Genomic DNA, 13051 nt, shown 5'->3' on the forward strand with positions numbered 1-13051 from the left:
CTTTTCAGTTTTAAAGATTGCTTTAAAATGTTTAGCTGAAGTTCTTACAGCACCTTTAAATTCCAGTTAATAAGTAACTAAAAACATACATTATCAGAACTCTTTTCTTCTCTCAGTGTGAATGAGTCCTCTGGTGTCTACACTGGGAAATGATGACTATTAATATCATTTTCAAACATAATTATTGTTTTTAGACACACTCAGCTCCTAATTCTATCACCAAACTCTTTACATCAAAAAAAAAAAAAAAAGTAAGTACTTTTAAAAAGTAAGTTCAAGTACAGAATTAAATGGAAAGTTTTAATAGCTTATCCATAGGTATACTTGATATTCTTGGCTGCAGAAAGGGATAGCATCATAATATTAAAGGAAAACAGTATAAATCTAGCTGTAAGAACCATATAAACAAGTTAATCTATGTCAAGAATTCCTATGAGCCTTGATTTTACTCAAAAACTGTATTTTCTATACAGACTATTTGCTTTTAAAATAATAGGGTTAAGCTGTTTGTCATTCTAACTATTCATATAGAAATGTTAGTTGGAATACTTGTTGTAAACCTTTCAGGGTGACAAATGAAAGATAATAAACCCTTGATCAATATAATTTTTATTTATTCATCCAGGAACAGAGGATATCAAAGGCAACAACGCCGCCTAGGAGAACAAGGATTTCACATAAACTGTTTTGGCAGAAACACGCATTTAAATAATCATCCAAATTACCACCTCACTATCTCTATCTTAAAAAAAAATCAAAACTAAACAAACAAAAAATGGAGAAAAATAAACATAAGATCTGAACAAACCAACAGCCCGGAATTTTTTTTTAAATTAATGTCTATGCCAGCCACATCTGTCCCTGATTTTAGAAGTCATAATACTTAGCAGTGACAATGGCACCTTTCATTTGCAAATACATTATAAATATGAACTGACTGCAATTATACCACAATACCTCACCACAGCTAATCAGCATGACAGCCTGGTCTGCCCTCAGCCTGGGGAAGTGCTGATTTCAGTTTGTGCCCCTGTATGACAGTGTCTACACCCTGCAAAGTACTACCCACAGAAGTGAATTTAGCATAAACTGACTGACCAAACTACAGCACAACATCAAGCAGGTTTTTCCACTCAGTGCTAATATTTTCTTTTATACTCCAAGAAGAACTGACCAGACCAGGACACAATTTAATGTAAACCATTTGGAGTGAAAGGTGTTATCTTGCCTAGCGAAATCTCCCCCTCACAGTCCAGCTCACAGGCAGAGTCAGTGGCAACCTCATGGTCAGGGGAGATCTGGGACATCCTATCAAAAGGGTCCTCGCGATTTTCCTCACAGTCAACCACATTTGGGATCATGTTAACATAAGCAGTCACTATCTCCTTATGGTAAAGGGTGTCCTGGTTGTAAGAGATAAGCTCATTGCTTATATTAACAGTCTCCACTGCAGTACCAGAACAAAACTGACCACATCCCAGGAGGTTGGAGAAAACCTTTCTAAAGTCAGCATTGAAGGCATAGATGATGGGGTTAAGAGAAGAGTTAGCCCAACCAAACCAGACAAAGATATTAAAGGTGGTCTCACTGACGCAGGGCAGGCCAGCGTGGGGGTCGCTGGGTGGGCTCTCGCAGAAGGGAACCATGCAATTCAGGATGAAGAATGGCAACCAGCAACAGACAAAGACACCCATGATGACAGAGAGCGTCTTTAACACCTTGGTTTCTTTCCTGATGGAGGACTTGAGGCTTGTGTGATGGTGGCAGTCAATGTGGCTGCTCCGGCAGCTCTGTGCATGCTCGGCTGCCCTCTCCAAGGAAGAGATACGACGAATCTGCACCTGGGCAATGCGGTAGATTCGAGTGTAGGTAACTATCATGATAGCCACCGGGATATAAAAACTGATCAAGGAGGAGGAAATAGCGTAAGTCCTGTTTAGGCTGGAGTCACAGCTCTCCGATGGTCCAGTGAGGGTATCATTGTTGCCAGAGGTCCCATCAGAGGGTCTCACTGCTGCTAATGCCACCCATGTGGTACTCATATCTTCTGCCCAGGTGGTGACAGCACCTGCTGCTGCCCAGGCAGTTCCAAATCCATCTCCAATATCAGCAGCAGCAACAACTTCCCCACCTTTGTGCCAGTTAAGCTGGACAGGGATGAAGGAGATGAGCACAGACAGCGCCCATGCCACGCTGATCATCACCAGAGCCAACCGCTGGGTCATCTTTCTCTCGTAGCGGAATGGGCTGGAGATAGCCCAGTACCTGTCCACACTGATCACGCACAGGTTGAGGATGGAGGCCGTGGAGCACATGATATCAAAGGCCACCCAGACGTTGCAGAAAGCCCCAAAGGGCCAGTACCCAGCTACCTCTGCCACCGCTTTCCAGGGCATGACCAGCAGGGCCACCAGTAGGTCCGAAACAGCCAGGGACACGATGAAGATGTTGGTAACCTTGCTCCGCAGGTGTCGGTAGCGAACGATGGCCGCGCACACGAGCACGTTCCCGAAGAGAGTCCAGAGAATGAGCAGCGCCAGCAGGCTGCCCGCCGCCACCTGCGCTGCGCCGGGGGCGCCCGCCGGTCCCCGCGCCTCGCTGGGGGGCCCCGTCGCCGGGGGCAGCGGGCTCCGGCCACCCCTCAGCATCGCTGGCGGCTCCCGCCGGCGGCGGGGCGGCTCCGGCCGGGATGCGCCGAGCAGCCAGCGCCGCCCCGCCGCCCGGCCCCATGGGGCCGCTGCCCCCCCGCCCCACCGCCACCCCCGCCGGATGGCCCCGCTCGGCCGCTCAGCGCGCTCCGGGCTCCGCGCCTCGCCACTACCGTGGCGCCAACCCTGCCGGGGTCCCTCTCCCGCGCTCCGCGGGCCCCGCCTGGGGTCCCCGCCCCGCGGCTCTCTGCAAGTACCTCTGCTCGGGATCCCCGCCCCGCGGCTCAGTGCGGATCCCCCTGACCGAGGTCTCCGCCCCGCGGCTCGTTCCAGGGGTTGCCGCTTCGCAGTTCGGCGGGTCCCCCTGCTCGGGTCTCTGTCCCGCGGACCCCAATTTGGGTACCCGCCTCGCGTCCTTTCGCTTGCGCTCCCCGCTCCGCGGCTCAGCGCGCTCCTCTCTTCCCAGGCTCTCCGCTCCGCGGCTCAGCGCGTACCCTGCCCGTGGCACGCGTTTCGCGTCCGCTCCTTCTCGGTTCGCTCTACGCCCCCGCGATTCCCGGTGGTTCCTGGCCGGGCTGGCAGCGCCGCTCCCCCGTGCCCGCCCGGGCTCCCAGCGCGGCGGAGCGGCGCTCCCGCCTGTGCTGCCCGTCCGTTCCTGGCTGCCCGGGCTGGCCCGCCCGCCCCCGCCGCCCTGTGAGCATGCTCCGCCGCCGGGGGCGCCCCGTCCGGGCCGGTGGGCACCGCGGCTGCCAGGGGACGGGACGGGACGGAAAGGCGCAGCGGGGCCAGCCGCCTTCCCCGCTCCTTCCCTCCCTCCGAAACCGAGTCACCCTCGCAATTCCTCGGCGCCGTCACCGGCTCTGTGCGGCTCTGCGCAGCGCAAGGGAAGAGCGCGGTCCCACCGCGGGGAGCGGGGAAATGACCCCCAGCATCCCCGGGCAAAGAGGGGCTGTCCAGGACGGGCACGGAGACAGCTCGGCCGGCCTCTCGCTGGGAGCGAACGGGGCTGAAAGGTGCGGTGTGGGGAGCGGGACGGGCTGGGTGTCTTCCACAGGGTTGGGAAATAGAGTGTGCCTCCGTACTTGTTCCAGTGGCTTCTTCTGGATGGCTGAGATGTATTATAGGCAGAAAGCCCGGCAAGCGAAAATCCAGTTCTCTCTCTTTGCACCTCTGTGGGATGAATCATTCCTCTCGGTAGGGCTCCAGCACAACTAGAAACAGACTATGACCGTGAGCATTACAGGTGTTAATGCTCTTGGACTCACCGTGTGCTAATGTCATGCTTGAGTTTCTTCAGAGAACATGTCTTAGTTATTTTTATTGAAAATACAATTTATTTACTTCCTCTAAAACTTAATTTCTTTTTAAAACGATTGCCAGAGATCAAACCCATTCTTGACTCAGCAGCCTGAGTTTTGGCATTGAAAGGGCTAAAGAACTGACACTCTCCAGGGGCCTTCCAGCTGCTTCTCCAGGCAGATCGGGAAGGACAAGAATCACTATACCTTGCTGCAGTGACATGAAGGAAGATTAAGTGCCAGAGTTACTAAATACAGAGGGAAAAGGAAAAAAAAAAATCTAATTCTGAAACCTTTTAGGTAATTTTATAAAATTGTCACAACAAAACTGAAGCCTCACTTTAGTTCTCGCTTAAGAAATTGGCACTACTTTTCCACATTTAAGCAGAGTTATATTTAATATTGGAGGAAGAATTTAGCTTTTGTCACCACTGAATTCTAAACAGTGTGACTAAAGCTCTGATGCTGAGGCAATGTGTTGCTTGCACAAACTCTGCTTTCCTAAGCAATGCCTCCTACAATTTCTCTAAACGAAGAAGCAGATTGCACAAGTATTTGTGCACATGCCTGTTGAAGCTGCTAGTCATGGAGATATTTTGTAATGTAGTTAATGGGGATTTTTTATGCCAAAAGCAGTGATCCAATTTGCTTGTTTAGCTTATATCCATTGCTTCAGCAATGGAGAAGTGTATGCATTTGCTTGTAATGTTGTATCTGCATGTATGTGTGTGTTTACACAAGTGCTGCCAGTACACACAAGCTGTTTGAATAAACACATTTGCAGGTATCTGTCTTAATAACAAAACTAGCCAAATAAAACATAGCCTACTCACAACTCAGCAGCCCCTTGCCCACACTGGTAGCTTGGTACAAATCAGAGGTGCAGGTGTGTGTTATCTCCTGCCAGCTCTGCCAGGTGTGCTGGAGTCAGGCACAGAGGAGGTGCAAGCAGATGGGAAAGATGCCTTAACTCATTGAAACAAAAATTATAAGAGCACACTTGTCAGATGTCTAAAGAATGAAGTTTTGCTTTGTTCTTTACTGTCTGCAATAGGTGGACCCGACGTGGAGGACCTTCTAAAGTATCCCATTTATTGGCCAAGAGTTGTATTTGGCTATCTGAATCCTGTAACCCAGAATTTAGAGGATGTAATATCCTTTCCCACCTATTTAATCTTTAGCAATCATTCTTGGTTTCCATCTGGTGTGAACTGATGTTGTTCACCAAAGCTCCCTGTGGATAAAGATCCAGCTTTGAGCTGGGAGAAGGTTTGTCACCCAAAGGTGCAGCTGTCAATGGGTGCATCAATGATAGGGTCTCCAATGCTGATCCAACATTTCATGCATGCATGTTCAAAACATTCTTTCAAGGCAAAGGAATGCATTAGGAGCTCAGGAATATTTTCAATGGTAGTAGAAAAAAAAATCCTAGTTTGTGATGGGGTGGCATGTGAGACTAAAACCCCCATGCTGACAGACTCAGTGAGTTGGGAAGAAGTGGAGCAGGAAGAAGCAACAGGACAACTGCTTTATGCTTTTACTGGATCATTCACAATGGCATCAGGTCAGAGAAACAATCATTTAATGGGGACATTTATGGTGTGTTATAACATTCCATCCAGTGCCATCAAAAATTTTTTGAGCCTGAGATAAAAACCTTTTGCATTTATAGGTTATTAGCATCCTTTTTTAACTTTCTGTAGGCAGTTTGCATATAAATCTCATTTTAAGAATATTCCATTAAACCCACAGCTGTCACTTGCTGAGAGATTTGGGGTGGGGCTTTTTTTTTTCCATCTTGAAATCATCTTTGTAATGTCTTTTGTGCTTTTCCTTCAGAGCTTTGCCTCATTTTTCTTTTTTTATTCACCTGTTAAAATTGCAGGTCTCTCTCACAGCTGGCAGATTGGAAGTAATGGAATTTAACTGCTATTGCAATGGTTCTGAGAAAAAAAAATCTTTTCAGTTCCTGATTTTAGAAATGTATGTTTTACTAGCTCTTTCCCTTCATTGCCACATTTTCTATTTCCACTTCAAAATACAAATACCCATTGTTCTGCCTAATAATATTTATTTAAAAATCATCAACGTGCATAAATTCACACATTCTCTCATCTGAGAGATACTTGGTATAAAGAGATAGGAAAATAATTAATGCTGAAAGGAAATTAAAATACAGAGACACAGGTGTACCACTGAGGTTTAGGCTGTAAAAGCATCTCATCAGAAACCTCCCATTACAGTTAGGCTCTAAAACAGAGAAAAGGAGGTAATGGGAGAGGCTTAAGTGTAGAAGGATGCTCAAGTGGAGCTGTATTTAGGAGCGTGGCTGTACCAAGGCTTAAGGTCAGTCAGTTTTACCCACTGATACTCACAGTCTTTATTGCACAGGTGCAGGTGTATATACAGCCATGTGGGAGTACTGAGGAAGGAGAGAGATAACTGGTATCTGTATGGAGTACAGAAAAATCCATGCAGACCTGGGTTGGGTTCTGCTGTTCATGTTTCAAATTAAAATAAATATGAGCAATTGGAAAATGGTCAGAAATGCATTACAGAAATTATGTGTGGGAAACTTCCTCAGCTGAGCAGAGGGCAACAGGAGGGTCAGAACCAGCTGGTGATATCTGACATGGGGAAAAGTTTTCTATAACAGATGACTTTTAATATTTTAGGTGAAGTTAGAAAAACTTCAGAGGCTAAAAACTGAATCTATGAGAAATCAGGGTAGAGGTGGGGTACACATTTTCAACACTAAGGATGATTAATGGCTGAAGCAATTGGGTTTGGATTGTAATAGATTTGCCATCCTTTGCAATCTGAAAGCCAAGGCTGAATGCATTTCTCAGAGGCTGTGCCTCAGGTCATCCCTCAGCTCTGTCTTGATTCCCAGGGTCCCAAACAGTACTCTGTAGTCCATGTTGTGGGAAAAGTAATTTTGGATGGCTACAGTTACTCTTGCTGGCCTTAAATCCTATTTCGGTTTGTGTTTATGTGATTAGCAATAGTAACAGCATCTGTAATGAGTGTGATATGGTTCCTACATCAACCATTGATCACTCAGGGAAATCATAAAATAACTGATGTTAACAGAAGACATTTCCATAGATTTTTTTTTTTTAATTCATACCAAGCTTGACTTCATTTAAACCAATGGTAAGAAATAAAAGATGGATGCTAGCCAAGGCCAAGATCAAAGGGAACAGCATTTTTGTAAATATGATTCCTACTGTATTGTCTTAGTTCATTTTGGGGCTTTTGTCTTATAAAATATTATCTTTTATTTTTAGATATTTATAATCAGGTATTAAAAATAGTGTAATTTTTTCTCATAAAGCAAGAGGTCACATGATTAAAAACTACTAAAGATCAGTCACATTTGAAACAAGATAAATAAAAAAGAGGAAAACCCCTGTTTTTTAAAATTTGGGAATTTTATTCGTATTCTCTGTGTGTGCATGGGAAGAACTGTCCTGAAAAATAATCAAGATGAAAAAAGTGATTTTAATTTTCTAATGCTGAACACTTCAAGATTTTTATTTTGTCTTTTGCCAACTATACTATCAAACTGCAAATAAAAATCAGGTGGTCTTAGTTCCCCAAGAAGCTGCTGTAGTTTTGTATCTGGCTTCAATAGTGTAACAATTTGCCCTGTGGAGTAATTTGAAAACAAATTTCAGTGTTCTGATTTCTCTGTTTTCCTAACTTACCATACATTAGGAGGATCTATGAATTTTATATTGAAAGTGTAAAGTACAGGTTTTTTAGTTAAATATTTTTTATTGAAAATTTTACTAACAACATCATTTATCTTAGGATTTTACCCTGTCCATTAACATAGTATAAGATTATATTTCACAAAATGAGTAGGAAAACCAAATCCTTCATGGAATCAAACAGTAATTTCAGTAATGAAATCAGACACTATTGTATGAAGACTGTTAAGTCTGATAGAAAAGATGGACTCAGAAAACAGAAGTCAGCAGCTGGGTGTCTGCCTCTCAAGGAACACAGATGATGTCTCATAGGGTCAGACAGTGACTCATCCTTGGGCTCCCCTCCTCCCAGAAGGCAGCTGCTGCATGGAACAGAATGGGGTTGGGAAGCAGGACACCCAAACCTCATCTGTTTCACTGGCACTGTATCCTTGCAGAAGAGCCTGTTGCAAATGCTACACAGAAAACTGCAAAGCAAGGTAATTTTACAAGTGTGTAAACAGTTAGAGTTGATAGGGTTTTTAATCTGTACTTTCTAGAGTTGTGCAAGACCAGCATTAGATTTCATAGTTCAGGATTTATTTGGGGAAATAATTCCAGCTTCAAATTTTTAAACATTAGTGGTAAGGATAAGCAACTTTGTTACTTTGAAATAAACAGCAATAAACTGCAACTTTTACTTATTTCTGCCTTTTCCCCCCCTTAAGCAGTACTTGAAATAACATGCTCATTTAGAATCCTTCTGGTTTCTTCTCCAACACACATAAAGAGGGTCAAAGGAGTTTCAAGTGCAGAGAGTATCAAGCATCCCTGTAACACCTTTAGGGCCTCCCCATTCTTCTGGCTGATGCACTGCAAATCAAAGGAAGGAACATACAGGTTGAAAAGCACATGCTCAAATAAGTCAAGGCAAATACCCCAAATTCAGCACAAGGTCAATGTATTGCTGCAGTGGAACAAAGTTTGCAAGTGCAGGCACAGCCAGCTCTTCTTGATATAGTGAAGTTTGGGTTCTTTACTCTTATTGGATTGGAAAGGTTTTCCAAAATGGAGAACAAAGAAAATAAAATTAATCGTTTAAAGAGAAGAAAGACATTCTGATGCTTGGAAAGGACTCGAGGACACTTTCAAAAGTCTGTTTGGCTAGTGATACATCTTCTAAATTTATTTATTGGTAATTAAACTATTAGATTCAAGCAGGCAGTGAGGGAAAACCCTTCCTGGGGAGCACTGCAGGCATGCTTCTTGTTCCTGGGAGAGGAGCAGCGGGAGGGACAAGGAAGGGTGTTCATGTAACCAGCTACCATTAAGATGTTGTTACAAAACTATTGTTTACTGCATCGCTGTTGGTTGCTGCCTTCCTACAAAAGTCATTGTCTACTAGAAATTCAGAAAATTATGGACTCAAGTTGGAACCAGACAAAAAGCATGGACCTAGCCTTAAGTATATTAATTGTACCTGTTCATTCTTAAAAGCATTCTAATCTTCAGTTAAGCCTGGTAAATATTTGATAGCAAAATAAAGAAGTTATGGTATCATTTAAAATCCTGGCCAGCCACTCACTCTCTCCCCCAGAGTGGGATGAAGGAGAGAATCAGAACAGTAAAGGTACGAAAATCTGTGGTTGTGAAAAAGACAATTTAACAGGTAATGCAAAAGGCATGTGAGCAAGCAAAGTGAAACCAGGAATTAATTCAGCACTTCCCGTGGGCAGGCAGGTGTTCAGCCATTCCCAGGAAAGTAGGGATCCATCACATAACAGAGACTTGGGAAGACAAATGCCATCACTCAAAATGTGTGTCCCCTCCCCCACTACTTCCTTCTTCTTCCCTCAGATTTATGCTCAGCACGAAGCCATAGGGTGTGAGATATGGTGTGCAATGTCCCTGGGTCAGTTGGTGTCAGCTGTCCTGGCTGTGTCCCCTCCCAGCTCCTCACTGTGGGGTGGGATGATGGACAGAAAAGACCTTGGCTCTCTGGAAGTGCTGCTCAGCAATAGCTAAAATATCCCTGAGCTACCAGCACTGTTTCCAGCACAAATCCCAAACACAGCCCCCCACTAGCTGCTCTGAAGTAAATTAACTCTATCTCAGCCAAAATTAGCACATGTGGAGCTGTTCCTCACTCGAATTAAAATGCTGATGTAGTTCACCAGCATTAATGATTCTACGTGTGGTTTTCACAATATGGCTTTTAATTCCAGGTGTATTGCAGTGACATTCAAGCAAAGATTTATTGGAAACTAAACATAAAACACCCACTGCTGTGTTACAAATGAAGTAGAGAGATAGCAGCTGGTTTTCCTGCAACCCCTGTTCTTTCAAATCTTTCCACCTACTGCATCCATCTTTATTTGTACTTAGGCATAAATCATGGTCCTTTTGTTTCTGGCAAGAAAATGAAAAATGTGTTGGTAAAGATTTTACCAAAGGTCATATTTTAAAGATGAAATTCGGTTTTCTTTCAGGTGAAGAACAGTAGTAGAGGAAGTCAGGAGGCATGCCATATAGAACTAAAGGTTTGGCTTTAAATGTCATCCAAATTAACATTATGGGACATAAAACACCTCCTAATTTAAAAAAAGAAACAACAACAACAAAACCCAATAATAATAATAATAATAATAATAATAATAATAATAATAATAATAATATATTCTAACCATTGACTACTGACATTAAAGTATCATCAACTTCAAGATGAAATTGATCCTTTAGAATCTAATAGAGCCAAACCTTTATTTTAAAGTTCTCCTTAACAATTGCAGCTGCTTCAATCCTGTTTAAATCCAGATCTCATTTTATTCATGCATGCATAGAATGAGGCCAAATGCTTGGGGACAAGGGTTCCCAGGGAATAAGTGATCCAATGAGCCATCTGTACACACATCATGTCTAATCACAGTGAGGTGGTGAAAATAAAAATTATTAGATTATTAAAATGTTGATGTTTGGGCATCTTTTTTATCTCACAGATTTTTGGTGAAGATGAATGAATTATTCAAGCCAGTGATAAGAAACATGCACTTACATTACTTGGGTAATTTCCCTCTCTGCTGTTCTCTGGAGCCATCTATTTCTCTGCACGTATATAGTCCACTCAAAGTCTATGGAACACAGGTGGACAATAAAACACACAAATATTTCCAAAATTATCAAAATGGACATTGTTTTTTGCATGATGAAAAGAGAAAATTCAAAGTATTGAGAAATACTAGTAAAAGGAATTAACTTATTTTAGAAGGCCTCAACCATGAGTCTTCCATTTTCTATCTCAGTGTCATTGACAAAAAAAAAAAAAAAATTTGGAAAATCTGTGGTCATGCAAGTTTGACTCTTCTGGTAAATTGAGGATTGTAGTGCTCTTTTTGCACCTTAGCAGCTTTTAATTCTGTACACATATGAGTTTAAATGTAACCAAAGCATGCATTATTGAATAGATAAAATTATTCCATGACGAAAGGGAAGGAGTGGAAGAGCCTAATAGAAGGAGGAACATAAGAAAATAACTTTATGGTTAAGATTATGCAGCAAAAATTCAGAATCCTTTGCATATCAAGCGCATTTCACTAAAGAAATTCCCTTTTAAAAAGGTCTCTTTTAAAGTAATATTAAATTGGAGCACCTCAGGAGAATATCAATGAGCAGCTGTTAGACCTCTCTCCTGGGTAAGCAGGCTCTCGTGCCTCCTGTCACATGCCCGAGCAGATAGGTAGGCAGAAATAGGGTAGTTTTGTGCTATTTGTTATATTTCCAAACCTGTGATGAATCAGTATTGTCGATATATACTAGAGGGAAAAAATAAGAAAACTCTTGTTTGAGAAAGCCCAGGTTTAGCATTGAGCAGAGAGCTAGAGTTCGCACTATATTAAGTATGTTAATCTAAGTATTTTTCCTTGTCCAAAAATCTATGTTTCTTAAAAATGCATGCTTCTAGTTTTCCTGGTTCAAAAATCAATATTTTAAAAAAATGTATATTCTCAAATATTCAGAACTTCATGACTCACTATTGCTTCAAAAGTAGTTAAGCTAAGAGCTGCTTCCATCAAGTAGTCTCTATTTGGATTAAACAATATTTTTAGAGAGAATTCCTGTTGTGAAAACCCCTTAAGCATGTCAGGTCAAAATCAAGTCTCTGGTCCTGAAACAGAACCATTTCAGTCAGCAGGATTTCATCAGTGCATCATGGAATAGAATTTGCCCATTAGCATGTTTAAAGCATTTGCTCACTGCCAGAGTGCTACCTTAATTCACTTTTCTGAATAAACTTCAATTTCAGCACTCAAAAGCAATTTAATATTGTGAGCAAATGAAATTATTTCAATCATAATGTGAAGAAGCAGAAAGGGCTAAGTAATTGCAAATGAAATATAACTAAATAAGGATGTTATTTACTTTTGAAACTTCCAAATGTGTGCTACATGTTTGTAATAGAGCATATGGCCCCTTCTTGGCCTTAGGGATTTAGAGCTAGCTGTGCTTTGGCTGAACACGACTGCTGGAAATCAGTTAAAGAACACCAGTTCTAGCTAAAGAATGGCATGGGACCGATCCCGCAGGAGCAGAGGAAGAAGAAACAGGCTTCCTCTAGCCATCTTTATGAGCACTTGAAGGTTGAAATGGAATTTTTTCCCCTACCTAGTGAAAGTGTCTTTTCTAAAAACCATTGAAAATCAAACAACTGATATTGCTTTGCAGGAAGATGGGAGTTCTCATGCTCAGTCTCCTGATGCTACATCTAATTCAGACTTCACCTGAGACTTCAGATGGATACTTCTTTACCTGATCTGGACTCTGCAACAGGTAAAGAAGGTAGTAAAAAATTCCTAAGCAGGTTTTGGCTATGTGTACCACAAAATAGAACTGAAGATTAATTATGATGTGAAGTAATTCCTGGAGCAATCTAAAGCAATCAGGCGATTTATCGAATGGTCTGTGTTTGCCATCTAGTGGTGTAAAGCCAAATTTATTTTTTTTCTGCTGCACGAGAGTAGACACGACTGCTGAAATCTCCTATCTCAGAAGCAAACCTCTCCCACACAGAAATGTTCCTGCTCTTGGGATGATGGTGGTGATAAGTGTACAACTGGCCTTTCAGGAACCAGGTGCAGAAATTTTTCAGCCCTTGACCCACCAGACTTAGGACTAGGTCATCAACAAATTAGCAAGGGTTATCCAGTAATTAAGTGATCTTTAGCTCTAGTGTCCTGGCTACTGCTCCAGTCTTTTGATCTTGCAGGTGCAGATTCTAAGAATATTCAGGCACCCAACTTCTCACTGCTTTCTGTGAGAATTCAAGCCACTAACAGGGTTTTGAGAATATATTCTAACATCTTGTAAACCACACTTATAAAACTCTCAGCCAAAGGCCCTCTGAATTTCTAGAGGC

General features: G+C 42.6%; 1 protein-coding gene across 1 annotated transcript; it reads right to left on the bottom strand.

Moving 5' to 3' along the window:
* Nucleotides 1-593: 593 nt before the first annotated feature.
* DRD5 (dopamine receptor D5) lies at nt 594-2648 on the bottom strand. The gene has a single exon (XM_053940607.1). It carries the CDS (start codon nt 2646-2648, stop codon nt 1191-1193), a length of 1458 nt encoding a protein of 485 aa, XP_053796582.1. The 3' UTR covers nt 594-1190.
* Between the last annotated feature and the right edge of the window lie 10403 nt (nt 2649-13051).

Source organism: Vidua chalybeata, chromosome 4, assembly GCF_026979565.1.
Source record: "Vidua chalybeata isolate OUT-0048 chromosome 4, bVidCha1 merged haplotype, whole genome shotgun sequence".
Taxonomy (NCBI): Eukaryota; Metazoa; Chordata; class Aves; order Passeriformes; family Viduidae; genus Vidua; species Vidua chalybeata.

Excerpts from the sequence above, each read along its gene's own strand:
- DRD5 (XM_053940607.1), bottom strand. The coding sequence starts at position 2,648 with ATGCTGAGGGGTGGCCGGAGCCCGCTGCCCCCGGCGACGGGGCCCCCC.